At 30.3% G+C, this 19,079-nt stretch overlaps 3 protein-coding genes across 3 annotated transcripts; 1 reads left to right on the forward strand and 2 right to left on the reverse strand.

Annotated features, from left to right (window-relative positions):
- Positions 1–6,507: 6,507 nt before the first annotated feature.
- On the reverse strand, positions 6,508–7,126 carry LOC109337224 (defensin-like protein). The gene is made up of 2 exons (XM_019574148.1): positions 7,010–7,126; positions 6,508–6,862 (listed from the first exon to the last, which is right to left on the reverse strand). The coding sequence occupies exons 1-2, from the start codon at positions 7,071–7,073 to the stop codon at positions 6,663–6,665; spliced, it is 264 nt and encodes an 87-aa protein (XP_019429693.1). The 5' UTR covers positions 7,074–7,126; the 3' UTR covers positions 6,508–6,662.
- Positions 7,127–13,741: 6,615 nt separating this feature from the next.
- Positions 13,742–14,332, reverse strand: LOC109337222 (defensin-like protein). Its single transcript, XM_019574146.1, has 2 exons — positions 14,222–14,332; positions 13,742–14,076 (listed from the first exon to the last, which is right to left on the reverse strand). The coding sequence occupies exons 1-2, from the start codon at positions 14,283–14,285 to the stop codon at positions 13,874–13,876; spliced, it is 267 nt and encodes an 88-aa protein (XP_019429691.1). The 5' UTR covers positions 14,286–14,332; the 3' UTR covers positions 13,742–13,873.
- Positions 14,333–17,570: 3,238 nt separating this feature from the next.
- LOC109337223 (defensin-like protein) lies at positions 17,571–18,179 on the forward strand. The gene is made up of 2 exons (XM_019574147.1): positions 17,571–17,681; positions 17,827–18,179. Exons 1-2 carry the CDS (start codon positions 17,618–17,620, stop codon positions 18,024–18,026), a joined length of 264 nt encoding a protein of 87 aa, XP_019429692.1. The 5' UTR covers positions 17,571–17,617; the 3' UTR covers positions 18,027–18,179.
- Positions 18,180–19,079: the final 900 nt, after the last annotated feature.

The following is a 19,079-nucleotide window of genomic DNA, read 5'->3' on the forward strand; positions in this document are numbered from 1 at the left end:
AAACTTATATGGGTGACAAATATTATTTTTATTACTATCATCATATTAATTAATTCTCATATTTGATTTTTCTATTAGTGAAACCGCCTTATATTTGATTATTTATTACTTAATCCTTAGTTATTATAAAACTAAAATCTATCGAACAAGTGTGTAAAAAAGGTTACTGTTTGATACTGGTTATTAATTGACAGATTCTAGGAAAAGGGAATGAAATAGAGAATAGGCTGTTATTAATTCAATAGCCACTATTATTCCATATTAAAGAACTTAACAAGAAATAGAGAAAAGTAAAATAAAAAGCAAAAGTTCATACCTGGTCAAAGCGTTGAACTTGTGAAGAGTTCTGTCTAAAATCAAGATCTGCATTTTCCAAATATACTATTACATTTAAGAATTTTTCCTACATAATTAATATTCATTCTTAAATTAACTTCTATTTTTTTCTCAAACTTTCAATGTATTACTTTCTCTAAGTAATTTTACCAATACACATGAAATGGGGATGAAGCCGCTCTACACTTTTCAATGTATACTATCTATTTTTATCTTAATAATAACTGATCTTTCAATTGTTTTCACCATTCATTGGAATTGGAATCATATTTATGAAGAGAAATTAATTGTGCTAATATATGAAAATTTAGTAGGATATTTTAATTAAATTGTAAACATTTTTTATAATATGTCTTCACTTTTAGAAATTTGTGTATAACTTTAAACATCAAAACTTTTGGAACTGAGGGCGTTACTGAATCGTATGATATTGATAGTAAGTAAAAAGTTTCATCCTAATGTATTTTATCAACATATTAAAATCTCGATTTTATTATAGTGTCATCAAGCCAAACAAATCTTCTCAAATATAACTTAAAATATAATAGTTACTTAAAAAACTATAATCTAGCAAGTTTTTGTGGATACGACAAGCTCTTGTTCTTTGCTTATTTTTGACATTGATGATTATTTTAGATCAATTTGCTGGTTTGCACCATATTGGAAATTTTAAGCCCTCTTTGGCATCGGATGTACATCTGCTATATCACAATGAATATCATTTTATGTGTCATGAGATTATGATTGGTTGAAAAAAATATATTTAAGTTAAAATTTAGTTATTAAGCATTTTTCTGACCAATCATAGTTTATGATATATGAAGTGACACAAATTATGGGACAGAAGATTATGTGTTCCATGGACATTGTGAGATTCAATGAGAGCTAACAAATCCTTGGTATAATGAATTTATAATTACCTAAATTGGCTCTACTGGTCATAGGATGAATAGAACGGGAGATAATAATGGACTAAGGAATATTGGGTGTACAAGAGAATATAGAAGAATCAGTAGAGGATTGAGATTATATAGAGATAAGAGAAGTGATAAAATCATGGAAATTGATAGTGTACTTGGGAGTTGAGAAATGTTATGAAATTGATCATGACAAGGAGAAGTAATGAAAAAAGTGGGAGTTGATGGATGTGAGTATTTGTGGTGGGAGAAATATGAGGAATGAAGGTACGAGTGATAGTGGAATTAGTATAGTTGCCTAAGGTACAAGGAGGTGAGTAAGGTAAAGGTGAGTGGTATAATGCAAATGGAAAAACAAATTCATTGAACAATACATTCTTTGATATGTACAAATTTCCATCATTTAATAGACATTTGGAACATTTATTTGAGGAAGAATACCCTAATAAAAAGGTACATTGAAAAGGACCAATAATCAAGTTTTTGTTTGTTGTATTGTCTAAGAAGAAGAAAACAAGCACATCAAAAGAGTAGTGTGTAAGGTGAATGATTGTTAAGAGTAGAGGTTTCCTCCCCTCATTATAACTTTCCCCAAGTTGAATGCGCTTTCATTCAACTTTTTTTCTCCCTCATATTTTTTGCCGATGCATTTCGGGCAAACTTCCCCCTCTTTCTTTCTGTGGCACTAAGAATGGGCACAGGCAGCCAAATGATGGGCATTTCAAGAACTGACACTAGTAGTCAGTATTTAGGGAAAAGAATTGGCACAGGTAGTCATATTGTGGGCATTTCGAGAACTGACACTAGTAGTCAGTATTGAGGGAAAAGAATTGACACATGTAGCCATATTGTGGGAATTTTAAGAATTGGCAATGTTAGCTTTATTGTGGGAATTTCAAGAATTGGCACTAGTGGCCATATTGTGGTGGGTGTATTCGAGATTGGTTCTTACAGTGCAGTAAGAATTCGATAACAGAGATTTGGGCTGTTTTATCCTTGGGACAGTGTGGTTGATAGTCTGCTTGCACATTCTGGGCAGTGCCACGAAACGTCTTAAAGAGAGCGACCTAGTTGTGACTCAACTAGTAAGTATTATTTCGTGCCATTTATAATTGTTGCAAACTATGGTAACATTAATCATATACAATAGGGTTGTCTATAATGTGTGTTATTGTATTAATCATTTACAACAACATTGTCTATAATGTGTGTTGCCATATTGAATACATACAACCACACTGTCTATAATGAGCGTAGTTGTATTATATACATATAACAGACTGCCTACAATGAGCGTTGTTGTATTATATACATACAATAGCGCTTGCTAGAGCTTCCCCTAGCATGCGCTATTGATTTGTACATATTAATACATGCATAATATATATCAACAAGACATACATTCTCAACAATATAAACATTCTCAACAGCACAAACACATTAATATCTGCCAGAAGTTTGTATTATTAACATCAATAGAATATAAAATACAAACAAAGAATATCATGTTAATTATGTTTTGGCAGGGTACATAAAATTACAAACAAATAATATAAATGTGTTGTTGTATATGTTCAATACAACAACGCACATTTGAATAAGCGTTGTTGTACATTCGATATTCATATAAACAACATCACACATTTAAATAAGCGTTGTTGAAGGTCATAATTCCTAATTTTACACAGTTATACACATACAGTGGAAAATCAACATGAATGCCTATTGAACAACTAGAACCAAAAAATCAACTTGAATGCATATCGAATAGCTAGAAATAGAACAACAACAAAAGACATTGAACAAAAGAACTAAATGAACACAACTGAATTTCAAAACACATCTATATATATTGGACATTTCACTATACTCTTTGAACATACACCAAAACATACATTACAATTACATACACCAAAACATATATTACAATTACAGACCAAAATATACATTATATTGAACATTGAATTTCATAAGCTACAATTTGTCCCTGTGCTACAATCTATGTAAATCCCCAAAAATTACTCCAAAAATATTGCTCAAAATGGGTAAAAAAAATTGAATAATGGAATATAAAATTTGTTTCCTTATATTCGTTTCATTTTTGGAACATTACTTTAAGTAACCTACATTGTGGAAAATCAAAAATCATTACCTAATGGTAACCAAAAATAACTCAACATAACTTTGAATAATACATCATTAAAAGAACGGAATGTATTAGTACGAAATACAAGGCGGAAAGAAATCTTCGCTTGAATTGAAATCTATACAAAAGACTGAGACATTCAGCACATCAAAAAGTACCCTTCACAGATACCTTACTCAAAAATAAAATAGAAATGGAAATGGCACCTAGCGGCAAGCTCTAGTGCCCGCAGGTGCGCTAGAGCACTCGCTCGGGTCCTCCTCCATCTCAGTGTCGGAGGAGAGATTTACAACCTCAATGGAGTCCTCGATGCAGATTAACCCCACACAATCATCATCTTCAACTGATGGCTACTCCTCTTCAAACTCCATCTCTTCTTCCAGATCATGGGATAGGTCTTGTGGCCTACTCCCAGCTCTCGCATCTACCCGAAGATCGGGCATCGTACGTCGAGCAACCCTCGTCCACTATGGGGAACTGGACATGTCGTCCCAACTCCGTTGCCTCCTAGATGGCCCTACAGCCTCTAGCCCATGAGGAATCACAGATTGAGTCGATGGCATAGCAGGTGTCGGCCACTAGGCAGGCAAGGTAAATGATACCTCCAGCTCTGCATGATGGTATGGAAAGTGCATCGTAGATCCATCGTATACCATCTCCAACTCTAAGGCACAAGGGCCTATGTAGGTGTATCTATGTCCATCACTACTCCATGCCCCCTCCTAGGACATCGAAAAACGGTAACTCCGAATCTTGGCAGAACGATCCATCTGGACAAAACGCGAATCGAAGACAAACATAAAGAAAATGGAGTAAGGCATCTAATAAATATTACTCATTGACGGCGTGGAATTACACAGAATATCACATCCAGATAGACACGCCTAACATAGATAATATATATATATCACATACATAAATGCAAATGATGAATGATGTTATAACTCAAATCATGAGGATCATATCCACGAGCTCAATGTATGAATGTTATGTTTATTTCATCCATCCTTACATCAATATCCTCCCAATAAACTATTCAGAAATAACCGAGAGTACAAGTCCCATAAAACGCCGATTTGAACGCACCAAACTATTCCTCGCAAGGATATATGATCGATCTATTCCAAAGAACTGTCCCTTTCAAATTGGTGTCTTATCAAACACTTTATGAGCATCCCTCTCATCGATCCTGATTGCAAAGAGGGTTGTCAGAGATCGTCTAGTTTGCGATGTGAAAACTGTCCGTTCCAATAGAATACCTCATCCAAGAATACAAGGGACTCGTCTCACCTAGACTCTCCCTCAAGACTTTGCTGACGAACCATCACCATCGCCGTCCCTCTCCACATCTCAAGGCTCATTTGTCTTCCGTAAATTTCCTCTCCACTACTTCATTATCCATAATGAGTATGCACACTAACTGAGGTTAGCTGATTAAATATTTTAATCATTCTTTTACATGATCGACCCCACCTAAGACATCTCCCAAAGGAATGATTCTTGTGGGACCTAATCTTACATCATCACGTAATAAAGGAATAACATCCTTACCACTACGAATCATCGCTAAATATCCTAGACGACCACATGGTCAAGCCTCTTACGGTCAGACGACCTCGCTGCATGGTATCATGTAATTCTTTTTTGGGCATTGCCCTAATCACGACATCACATTCGGAAACCTTGCCCTAAATAGGCGCAAGAATAAAGGTACTTGTATAAGTTTGTCGATTTGGGCACCAGACTCAATTATCTAAGCCATAGTCTTTCCCAAGTGTAAATAAGCCTCACACCCAAGCTAGGGTTATTGCCTAAACAATTAAACAATCAGAAACAGTCAAAAATATTGTTTGTCTCTCGCTCAAGCGAGAGACTATCGCTCAAGCGACAAATTCATCAAAGCAGACTCAATTCTCTGTCTGGCTCTCGCCCAAGCGACGACTGTCTCTCAAGCAACAAATCCATCAAAAACTGGTCAAAATACCTGTTTGGTTCTTGTCTGGGCGAGATACGGTCACCCTGGTGCCAAAAACCGCCTAGAACATGCCCAAGCTCACTCCTGGACCTTGCCTAGGCGAGAACCACTCGCTCAAGCGAGGCTGGCTCGCCCAGGCGAGGGGTGGCTCACTTGGGCGCCAATTGGAGCCTCCTTCTCTGCTTCTCCCTCGCCTAGGCGAGACTGGCTCGCCCAGGCGAGGGTAGTCCAGTTGCTAGGACTATTTCCTTGCCCTTTTGGGCTACCGGATCGAAAATCTCGTTGTTTTCGATCCCTACGCGTTTTAATTTCTCGAGTGGTGTTCCTTCATGGGTTACTACCACAATACTTGATATTTTAAGCTATGCTAAGCATACAACTTAAGAAAGTATCCGTACAAAATCCAGGCACGCAAATATTTGATTAAGTACGGGTTTTCTTAATACACAAATATAACTCCAAACTTTTGAGATAGTTTAGGAGATCTGGGTGTCATATTCGGGCACCACTATGTCATGATGTATTATTCCTCACCTTAGATTGTTGTGGGCTTGATTTACTTTACGTGAGAGTGGGTTGGTTGTCCGACTTCGAAAGCTTCGAAACTAAACATAGGAAACTAATTTAGTGATTTGTGAATTAAATTTTTACATGATAACCTTAAGGTAAAGACATTGTTCAACAACGCTCGTGCACACCTGTGCTTTTGAAGTTATACCCATCTATCAAAATGGATATCGCTTGCTTGAATGAGCGATATTGATATTATTCCTTCTCGCTTTTAATAGTGTTGTTCAAGCAAACGCGGTTGAATGGCCGTGGTTTATTGTGATATTTGACATAGTAAATTTTTTTAACAGAGGCATGAAGAGAATGACATTGATAAGTAATTGTGGCATTGTAAATTATTTTAAAGAAAATAATGTAATTAAGAGGAATACAAATTGTATGTCCTCAATTCCTTTATCCATCTCGTCCCATCCGCTTAAATTTATAGAATTGTAGATTAATGTATTATTTTATAAAATAAAGTTAAAATGATTCATGTATCATTTTTTTATTTGTTGATAAATTTTCGTCAAGAATAAAGAGATGAAGAGAATATGAGAAAGTGAATTTTGGTTCAATAAATAGCATCAACTTTTATGCATATGATGATATTTAGGGTTGACTTCTTTATTCATAATAAGATAATTTTACTTTATAGGTAAAATGTGCAGCATTGTTGATTACTCTGAAGTGATGTATTCATCCATCATCTTCTGTACAATTTTATTAGAATCAATCTCTATTCACTAGTACAGTCTTTTAGTTTGCAAAAGCATCTCTGTTGATTGCCACGGAAGCCTTTTAGCTGGCAACGCCCTCCAAGGTAGCCTCTACTTTCACACCCTGTATTACATGGTCCATTAGCAAGACATGATCCATTAGGGAAGACATTAACGTAACACGTCTTTCTTTGTTGTGCTACCGTTATTGAACCCATTTCTGTCATAAAAACAAGATAACACAATTCAAAAGTAAAACAGAAGTAGAATCACATAATGAAAAGGAAATCAAGTTATGGTATGTATAGGTTAGATAAATATAAATAGGAGAGAGTTATGATATTGTTAAGCATCAAGAAAGACCTACCAGTCACAACTAGAACCAGAAGAAAGACAAAAAGAGTGAAAACGAAAGAAGCAGAACGAGCCATCCTTGAATTGAAAATGAAAATGATTAAGAGTGAGACTAGATAAGATGAAGAAGTTGGAGATTGATGGAAATATATATAGAGCCAAAGGGTTGGTTTTATAGATGATAACTTCAATTAAAATAATAATTAAACTTACTTTGCTAAACAACTTTCATTTTAAATAAGTTTATTATTTTACCCCAATATTGTTAGTTTTTTAAAATGAGTTTAATATTATGTATTAATAGTGTACGAGTTTTTGTATTTTTAGTATATTATTTCCGATTATTGTTAACTCTTCAATAAAATAATATTAAACCATTTTAAAATTGATTTTATTTTGGGCATATCTAACAAGCTATTTTTTGGGTTTTCTTTTAAGTATATATATATATATATATATATATATATATTATACTTTACTTTTTTTTTCCTAATACATATTCTAAAATTAAATAAAAATATTGAAGGAAAGTCAAATATAGTCACTATTTTAATGCTCATGGAATACTAGTAAAATTTTATGCTTTGTGAAATCAAGATATATTATATATATTTCTCAAACCTACCATTATTTATTAAAAGATTTTTTTCTCAAATAATTTAATAATCATTTTCAAATCTTCAAAGTTTTTCTTGACTTTCAATATCTCACTCTCTTAGTAATGTTTAAATGGACATATGAAATTGGGATGAAATCGGAGTAAAATTTGGATGAAGTTGGGCTCCCTTCACTTTCCAATATTTAATCTATCCTAATAATTGTTCTCTAGTCAAATTGATTCAATTTTTATATGATTTATTCACTTATTAAACTACTATATAACCTTAAATGTAATTTTTTTTGAAAGGGATAAAATTAAATAAGTACATATCAGGTTAGATTTAACAACAACAAAAAAACATATTTCACATCTTAGTCATTCATTTTATGGAAATCGAATGATTGAAATTAGTGAGTGAATTTGAGCTATTTGATTTCCATGGAATGAATGATTAAGATGTGGAGTAGGTTTTTTCCACTTACTCTAAGAGTAAGTGGATCCCCTCCCTTTTCATTAAGATAATATGACAGAAAAACAATCATAGGTTACTCATATTTTTCGCCTTTTGTACAATTGTGAGTTTATATGATTGTAAAGGTTATCACAATTGGTATATCATGATCACATCACACGATAGTTTATTCATATGGATTTAATATATATATATATATATATATATATATATATATTAATATTGTAAGAGTTTTTAAATTGTCAGTCTGTCATTTATCATTTATATGTTAATGACTATTAATTCTTCCTAATATAAGTGAATCAATAATAAACTCCCTATGTAACAAATGTATACATGAAAAAATTTCTATAAATCAAATTATATGAATCCCTATTGTTTTGTATGAACCCTTGTTGATTGAAAATATATTTTATTATCTATGCATTATTATTGTAATTTTTTACACAATCATTATATCATCAAAATGAGATCATAAAATGAGATTGTCTTTCTTGATTGAGCCAGGGCTTAAAATTCTCTCTTAGTCAAATGAAATAAAAAAAATATAAGCTTTGTACTTGCTAAAAGATGAAAAAGTGGGGCAACTTCTTTAATTTCGTTTGAACATTTGGACAAAACAAACATAATTTTATTTACGTCATAAAATCATAAAATCATAAAACTAAACATAAATACATATATAAAACTTTTATATATATATATATATATTTATATTTATATTTATATTTATATTTATCATTCATATTTAATTATTTCTGACTTTTAAATATAAGTAATAGAAATAAAATTTTCCATCATGTAATATTTTGAATGATATTACTTAATATGGTGGCAAATATTATTTTGATCATCATATTAATCCTAGTATTTGATTTTTATATTACTGAAACCATATATTTGATTTTTTATTATTTTTTGATAATATTAATAGTATCTCCTTACATGTAAAGCACTAATTTATTTCGGGGTGTGTCACTATTGCCCCTAACAAGTCTAATCCTAGGAATTTAGTGTTGCATTACGTCACTAAAACAACGAGTTGTTGGTTGATTATGTCAAAGTGTGAAAAATGTTATTGTTAATTTTGGTTATTAATTGACAGATTCTATAAAAAGGAAGAGAAAAAAAGACTGGGTGGATAACTTACACTTAAAAAAACTTGGTTGTTATTATTTAAATATTGTGGATTCTTAATAATTCGACTAGTCATTACAAAGTTCGGTTTTATTATTATTTGTTAACATTATTTTGAATAGGCTGTTATTATTTCTATAATCATATATTCCATATGAAAGTACTTATCAAGAAATAGAAAAAGCTAAACAATAAAGCTTCGTACCTGGTCAAAGCGTGCAGTTTGGTGAGCGGCCGGTATAAAATCAAGATAAATTATTTATACATTTCTAAACATATTATTATTTATTTAAGCAATTTTGCCACATAATTTAATATTCATTCTGAAATTATCTTTCAAATACTAACAAGGTGTTGGTCTAGTAATCTAAGATCATGCTAGATCCCTAGGATGACTAAAAAGGTGAAGAGTTCGATTCCTATGAGTGACACTTGTTGGATGTGTAGTCACGAAAAAGGATTAGTTCTTTATCTAAAAGGTGATGACATATCTTTGATAGTACCAAAAAATTAGTCTTCCAAATTTTATCAAATTTTGAATGTATTATACAATATTGTGAAACTCATGCTGGATATGAAAATGGAAGATGTCTCGTATTAGGTATAACTAGCTTAAACGGTTAAACTGTCAGGTGAGACTGATGATTTTATATATAATTATAAATAAATGCAAATTTTTTATACGATTAATAATTATGTATAAATTGAAGTAATATTTTTTCATCTTTTTCAGACCGAAGTAAAATAAAATATTAGAGTTTTATCCTAGTTTTTTTATAAATTATGTAAATCTTTTGGTTTACTCTTCGGGTTATTGTGATTTAACTGGATTTAGCACGATCGGACCAGAACTTTCCTAGTTCGAAGTTGTCTAGCATATCCTGTAGTTAAGACTACAAAGTAGAATAATTGACAATGTAGTTTATTTAGTATATAATGATATATATATATATATATATATATTTTTTTTTTATTTTTTTTGCTAATAAGAGTACTAATAATTACCTAACTTTTAAGCTTCCACATATTGTGTATTTTTTGTTGTAAAAGTTATGGTGTTACACTTTCTCATATTCGAGTTGGAGTAAATCACAGAAAGGTCGAGGTCTATGAAATCCACCGTCGAAAGATTGAAGGCAAGGTTATCTTCTTGGAAAAGCAATAACATTTCCTTTGAGTAGGATTGTCCTAATAAATGTTGTTTTAGTTGCTTTGCTAATGTACTTGTTGTCCTTGTACAAAGGTCTTTCTTTTGTTGTGCACCCTGTCTAGAAAATCCAACATGAGTTCCTTTAGGGCAGATCTGAAGGGGTATGGAAAATTAATTGGGTCAAAAGGGCTGATGTGTGCAAAGAAAAAGTTGAGGGTGGGTTAGGTGTCAAACAAATTAGACTTTTCAATCTTGCCCTCCATAAGAAATGGAAATGGAGATTGCTTATCAAGTGTTATATCCTCTAGTGCAGCTATGCAGAATGTTAGAGTCAAAATAAGGGCGACGAAATCTCGAAATTCCTAAGGTCAATTCTATTATTCTCCTAATGAAATGCTCCCATTGGACTAGGGACCTAGGTAGACTTAATCTCTGGGACTTTCATGATTTGAACTGATTACGGAAAAACATTGCTCAAAGGGTAGGTGATGAGAATAACATAAGTTTCTAGCATGACAAGGGTTGTTGAAATTGATGGCATTCCTTGAAATTGTGAAGAAAATGCTAAGTGAGAAAATGAGTAGTCACCCATTGCTCCGTAACTGTCAAACCCAAAGGGTTGTTGTTGTTGATGAGGAGCAGGAGTTTGAGTGTATGTCTGCGGATAAGTATCCGTCTGAGTTTGACTCTCATAATGTTGTTGATAGTCAGGTGCAATAGGCATTTGAAACTGTTGTGTAAGAAGAGCTTGAGGAGTACTTGAAGAGAAGGCGGTTGGAAGTAGTTGAGCAAATGCTTCCATCATCTCATTGCAGTTTTGATAGATGTCATTCAATGACGGCAACGGATTTGGAAACACATTTGTAGGAGCACACCTATCCCAAATCATTTGATGAAATTATACTGAAAAAAATGGAAAAAATTAAAATGTTAGAATATGTCAATACAATTTAAAATAAAATATAATTAAAAATGTTGTTGTTATTACCGATCCAGCTGAATATGTTCCATGTGGAAGATGTATTTCCTTGTCCTTTGTAAGTACCATTGCATATACTGCGAGTACTGATACAAAGGCTGATCATTGGGAAAACCATTTACCACATAGGTTTCCCGATTATTCCAAATTTTGATCCACTGGTTATGCTTTTGAGGCCAGTTGTAGTCATTTTTTCTACATAAATCCATCTTGTGTTGTTCTCCAGATTAATTGGATCTTCTGGGATGAGTTGTTGTAGACCAAACTGCCTCATCACCGATCAGCAGCATGTCACTCAAAAAGTGCAAAGCAGATGAGTGGTACACGTGCTCTAGCTACATCAGGTATGGGGCCCACATAGGTAATGTTCCTATATGAGGTCCACACAAACTAATATATAAAAAAATTAGTACTTAATTAATCTAAAAATAATTAGAAATAATAATAAATATATTAATAATAAGAAATCACATAAATTACCTCATCAATACGCAAGCTATCCAACATTGACCGTATTATGTTGGTTGCATGACCAGGAATGTTGGTGGTGATTAGATGTTGCGTCCACCTAAAATGTAATGTTATTTGAAGTTAGTATTATATAAATAGTTTGAAATATAAACTATTATAATTTGAACAAGTTTAGGAAAAAAATGGAAAAAAGATTTACCTTTGGACTAAAGGGAATATTTGTAAATCATCGTTGTGCAGTCTTGGAGCAAGCATTGGGATGCAGTCATATGCCCACGAATGTAGTAGATGCAAGCATCCTCCGATTTCAATTTGGCGACTAATGATCACCACGCGACATATTTCACGATATAGACATGCCAATACAGCTGAACCCCAATTATATTGGTATGTCTGTGACAAGTCCTCTAGCAATGAGAGATACATCAAGTGGACTCGTGATCCTGACGTATCTGGCATGATGAAGCCTCCAATCATGCATAATATGAAGGCTCTTGCATGTTGCTCAATGACATGAGAACATGACATATTTTCGGTATACCATTGTATTTATTGATTGTAATTTTTTGGTATATCGAAAATATAAATGTATTTATTGATTGTATTTTTTTTGAAAATGTATTTATTGATTGTAATTATTTTGGAAATGTATTTAATGATTGTATTTATTGATTATAATTATTTTGAAAATATATTTAATGATTTTATTTATTGATTATAATTTTTTGAAAATGTATTTAATTTTTTTGGTTAAGCATAATGTTAATATACTGATTTCAATATATTTCCCTTTATTTACAAAGAAAATAGAAGATGTGTTCTTAAAACAAATAATGAATAAAACTCAGTATATTTCCCTTTATTTACAATGAGTGTTATTATTAGTTATTGAGAGTAATTATTATTTAATAAGTTTAATTATTAGTTAATGAGCATAATTATTTAATTATTATAATGTTACATAAATAATGTTCCACAAATATATTACACAAATTGTAATATTACATAAGTTAGTTTTGCCTTGATCTTTGCCCGACTTCAGTACTTCAAAATGAACATATCTTCTTATTGTGTCCTTCACTCCTACACCACCCAGTAGAAATCATGGATAACATCCACGAAATCCACTAAAAAATACGTCAATCACATAAATATTTGAAAACATGCAATAAATGTGAGATAGTGTAGTCAAATTACACTACCCATATAAATTTTTCCCTATTCCACCATCAAGTCTTTGAGGCATTCGTAATATAGTTTTAGATTTTGATTGCACGCATCTTCTTGTAAAAAAAAACCAAATAAGATTTCAGCAGCACGCTTTTTTATAGTGGCTGCATCCATTAAATTATTTGGTAACATATTTTATTAAATTATTTTAAAACTGGTTATTTAACAAAAATAAATCAGTCGGTAACCAAACATTTTATAACCGTACCATAGTTAAAAGAGATAAAATTGGTATGATCATTGTAATTTTAATTATTTTTTTGTTATCTTGAAACTTTTGTACTGTTTTGAATTTATAAAACTAGGTTGAAAGAAATTGAGTAGTTTTTAATCTCACCTTTTTATCCATAATTTGTATTGCAAACTTTTTTAACAAGGCATGAAAAGAATGACATTGATAAGTAATTATGGGAATGTAAAATTATTTAAAGCATCATGCATAAGATAAAAAAAAATAATGTAATTAAGAGGAATACAAATTGTCCGTCTCCAATTCTTCTATCTTTCCCTGTCCCACCGACTTAAATTTAGGGAAGGGAAGATTAATATATCATGTTTTTGTAACATAAATTTAAAATTATCCATGTGTCCCTTTTTATTTGTTGATAAACTCTTATTCTTCCATAATAGAGAGATAGAGTGAATATGGGGAAAAAATTCATTCAATAAAGAGCAGCATGATATTTAGGATTGACTTCTTTATTTATAATAAGATAATTTTACTTTAGAGGAAAAATGGGTAGCATCATTGATTATTCTGAAATGTAGTAAATTAACAAGCAAAAGTCAGAAGTGATGTACTCATCCCTCATCTTCTGTACAATTTATTACAACCAATCACTGTTCACTAGTACAGTTTTTTAGTCTGCAAAAGCATCTCTGTTGATTGCCACGGAAGCCTTTTAGCTGGCAACGCCCTCCAAGGTAGCCTCTACTTTCACACCCTGTATTACATGGTCCATTAGCAAGACATGATCCATTAGGGAAGACATTAACGTAACACGTCTTTCTTTGTTCTGCTACCGTTATTGAACCCATTTCTGTCATAAAAACAATAACACAATTCAAAAGTAAAGCAGAAGTACAATCACATAATGCAAAGGAAATCGAGTTATGATATGTATAGGTTAGATAAATATAAATAGGAGAGAGTTATGATATTGTTAAGCATCAAGAAAGACCTACCAGTCACAACTAGAACCAGAAGAAAGACAAAAAGAGTGAAAACGAAAGAAGCAGAACGAGCCATCCTTGAATTGAAAATGAAAATGATTAAGAGTGAGACTCGATAAGATGAAGAAGATGGAGATTGATGGAAATATATATAGAGCCAAATGGTTGGTTTTATATAGGATAACTTCAATTAAAATAATAATTAAAGTTACTTTGCTAAACAAGTTTCATTTTAGATAGTTTATTATTTCACCCCAATATTGTTAGTATTTTGAAAATAAGTTTTAAATTATGTAATAATAGTGTAAGAGTTTTTATATTTTTAATGTATCATTTCTCATTATTATGTGAATCATATTAATTCTAAAACAAAATCAATACATATGAATGATAGGTTATATATTTCTTGTATAAAAAACTTTCCATACATATTAAAGTATCGTAAAATTGATTTTATTTTGTGCATATCTAACAAGCTATTCTTGTGGGGTTTTCTTTTAAGTATATATATACACCGTATATCTTATACTCTACATTTTATCCTAATACATATTCTAAAATTAAATAAAAAATTGATGGAAAGTAAAAAATGGAACCTACTTTAATGCTCATTGAATACTATTATAATTTTAAGTTTTGTGAAATGAAGATATACTATATATATTTCTCAAACCTACAATTATTTATTAAAGGATTTTTCTAAAATAATTAAATAATCATTTTCAAACCTTCAAAATTTATCTTCACTTTCAATATGTCACTCTCTAAATAATAATATTTAAATGGACATATGAAATTGGGATGAAATTGGGCTCCATCCCTTCATTTTCCAATATGTAACTCTCTCCTAATAATTGTTCTTTTAATAATTTATTTTCCAAAACAATTTGTGAAATTATTGGAATTGGAATGAAGTTTATAGTAGAAAATAATTTTAAAAATATATAAAATTTCAATGAGATATTTTAGTCAAATTGTATTTCATTTTTATATTATTTATTCACTTATTAAAATACTATATAACCTTAAATATAAAAAGTTTTAAAAGGGAGAAAATTTTAAATAAGTGCATATCATGGTTAATTTGACAAAATATATGAAATATCATGTAGATGATGAATATTTAGTACCCAATTTATACTAGGAGACACTCTAATAACATTAATAAATAACTCATGTCTTATATTTTTTTTATAAATATTCTTTCACAAAATATATAATATCTTAATACATACTTACTAAATATGAAAACAAATTCCCATATGGATAATTGACCATATAAAATGACATCTTTTCCATATTTTATTAATTATATTAATTGACCATATTAATTTTATTAATCGACCCATATGGATTATCAAATATATCCTTTCCTTATTAATTATATTTTCCATATTTTATTCTAATATTTTGTTTTTAAAATGACATGTTTCTTTCACCAATCTACTAGATACCGTCAGATCATAACATTTACTTTTGTTCCTGCTAGATAAATGAAATTATCAAACTTGATTGGGATAAAAAAATCTCTCTTATTTAAATTAAAAAAACAAATAAAAGTTTGGTATTTAAAGAAGAAAAAGTTTGGTATTTATTACATTCAGTTCCACATTTTGATTAAACAAATATAACTTTATGTTCACGCGTTTCATACATTGGAATTGCATGATCTGATCCGAATTGTGATTATATATATATATATATATATATATATATATATATATATATATATATATATATATATATATATATATATATATATATATATATATATATATATATATATATATATATATAATCACAATTCGGATCAGATCATGCAATTCCAATGTATGAAACGCGTGAACATAAAGTTATATTTGTTTAATCAAAATGTGGAACTGAATGTAATAAATACCAAACTTTTTCTTCTTTAAATACCAAACTTTTATTTGTTTTTTTAATTTAAATAAGAGAGATTTTTTTATCCCAATCAAGTTTGATAATTTCATTTATCTAGCAGGAACAAAAGTAAATGTTATGATCTGACGGTATCTAGTAGATTGGTGAAAGAAACATGTCATTTTAAAAACAAAATATTAGAATAAAATATGGAAAATATAATTAATAAGGAAAGGATATATTTGATAATCCATATGGGTCGATTAATAAAATTAATATGGTCAATTAATATAATTAATAAAATATGGAAAAGATGTCATTTTATATGGTCAATTATCCATATGGGAATTTGTTTTCATATTTAGTAAGTATGTATTAAGATATTATATATTTTGTGAAAGAATATTTATAAAAAAAATATAAGACATGAGTTATTTATTAATGTTATTAGAGTGTCTCCTAGTATAAATTGGGTACTAAATATTCATCATCTACATGATATTTCATATATTTTGTCAAATTAACCATGATATGCACTTATTTAAAATTTTCTCCCTTTTAAAACTTTTTATATTTAAGGTTATATAGTATTTTAATAAGTGAATAAATAATATAAAAATGAAATACAATTTGACTAAAATATCTCATTGAAATTTTATATATTTTTAAAATTATTTTCTACTATAAACTTCATTCCAATTCCAATAATTTCACAAATTGTTTTGGAAAATAAATTATTAAAAGAACAATTATTAGGAGAGAGTTACATATTGGAAAATGAAGGGATGGAGCCCAATTTCATCCCAATTTCATATGTCCATTTAAATATTATTATTTAGAGAGTGACATATTGAAAGTGAAGATAAATTTTGAAGGTTTGAAAATGATTATTTAATTATTTTAGAAAAATCCTTTAATAAATAATTGTAGGTTTGAGAAATATATATAGTATATCTTCATTTCACAAAACTTAAAATTATAATAGTATTCAATGAGCATTAAAGTAGGTTCCATTTTTTACTTTCCATCAATTTTTTATTTAATTTTAGAATATGTATTAGGATAAAATGTAGAGTATAAGATATACGGTGTATATATATACTTAAAAGAAAACCCCACAAGAATAGCTTGTTAGATATGCACAAAATAAAATCAATTTTACGATACTTTAATATGTATGGAAAGTTTTTTATACAAGAAATATATAACCTATCATTCATATGTATTGATTTTGTTTTAGAATTAATATGATTCACATAATAATGAGAAATGATACATTAAAAATATAAAAACTCTTACACTATTATTACATAATTTAAAACTTATTTTCAAAATACTAACAATATTGGGGTGAAATAATAAACTATCTAAAATGAAACTTGTTTAGCAAAGTAACTTTAATTATTATTTTAATTGAAGTTATCCTATATAAAACCAACCATTTGGCTCTATATATATTTCCATCAATCTCCATCTTCTTCATCTTATCGAGTCTCACTCTTAATCATTTTCATTTTCAATTCAAGGATGGCTCGTTCTGCTTCTTTCGTTTTCACTCTTTTTGTCTTTCTTCTGGTTCTAGTTGTGACTGGTAGGTCTTTCTTGATGCTTAACAATATCATAACTCTCTCCTATTTATATTTATCTAACCTATACATATCATAACTCGATTTCCTTTGCATTATGTGATTGTACTTCTGCTTTACTTTTGAATTGTGTTATTGTTTTTATGACAGAAATGGGTTCAATAACGGTAGCAGAACAAAGAAAGACGTGTTACGTTAATGTCTTCCCTAATGGATCATGTCTTGCTAATGGACCATGTAATACAGGGTGTGAAAGTAGAGGCTACCTTGGAGGGCGTTGCCAGCTAAAAGGCTTCCGTGGCAATCAACAGAGATGCTTTTGCAAACTAAAAGACTGTACTAGTGAATAGAGATTGATTCTAATAAAATTGTACAGAAGATGATGGATGAATACATCACTTCAGAGTAATCAACAATGCTGCACATTTTACCTATAAAGTAAAATTATCTTATTATGAATAAAGAAGTCAACCCTAAATATCATCATATGCATAAAAGTTGATGCTATTTATTGAACCAAAATTCACTTTCTCATATTCTCTTCATCTCTTTATTCTTGACGAAAATTTATCAACAAATAAAAAAATGATACATGAATCATTTTAACTTTATTTTATAAAATAATACATTAATCTACAATTCTATAAATTTAAGCGGATGGGACGAGATGGATAAAGGAATTGAGGACATACAATTTGTATTCCTCTTAATTACATTATTTTCTTTAAAATAATTTACAATGCCACAATTACTTATCAATGTCATTCTCTTCATGCCTCTGTTAAAAAAATTTACTATGTCAAATATCACAATAAACCACGGCCATTCAACCGCGTTTGCTTGAACAACACTATTAAAAGCGAGAAGGAATAATATCAATATCGCTCATTCAAGCAAGCGATATCCATTTTGATAGATGGGTATAACTTCAAAAGCACAGGTGTGCACGAGCGTTGTTGAACAATGTCTTTACCTTAAGGTTATCATGTAAAAATTTAATTCACAAATCACTAAATTAGTTTCCTATGTTTAGTTTCGAAGCTTTCGAAGTCGGACAACCAACCCACTCTCACGTAAAGTAAATCAAGCCCACAACAATCTAAGGTGAGGAATAATACATCATGACATAGTGGTGCCCGAATATGACACCCAGATCTCCTAAACTATCTCAAAAGTTTGGAGTTATATTTGTGTATTAAGAAAACCCGTACTTAATCAAATATTTGCGTGCCTGGATTTTGTACGGATACTTTCTTAAGTTGTATGCTTAGCATAGCTTAAAATATCAAGTATTGTGGTAGTAACCCATGAAGGAACACCACTCGAGAAATTAAAACGCGTAGGGATCGAAAACAACGAGATTTTCGATCCGGTAGCCCAAAAGGGCAAGGAAATAGTCCTAG

This window comes from Lupinus angustifolius, unplaced genomic scaffold (assembly GCF_001865875.1).
Source record: "Lupinus angustifolius cultivar Tanjil unplaced genomic scaffold, LupAngTanjil_v1.0 Scaffold_2_324, whole genome shotgun sequence".
Taxonomy (NCBI): Eukaryota; Viridiplantae; Streptophyta; class Magnoliopsida; order Fabales; family Fabaceae; genus Lupinus; species Lupinus angustifolius.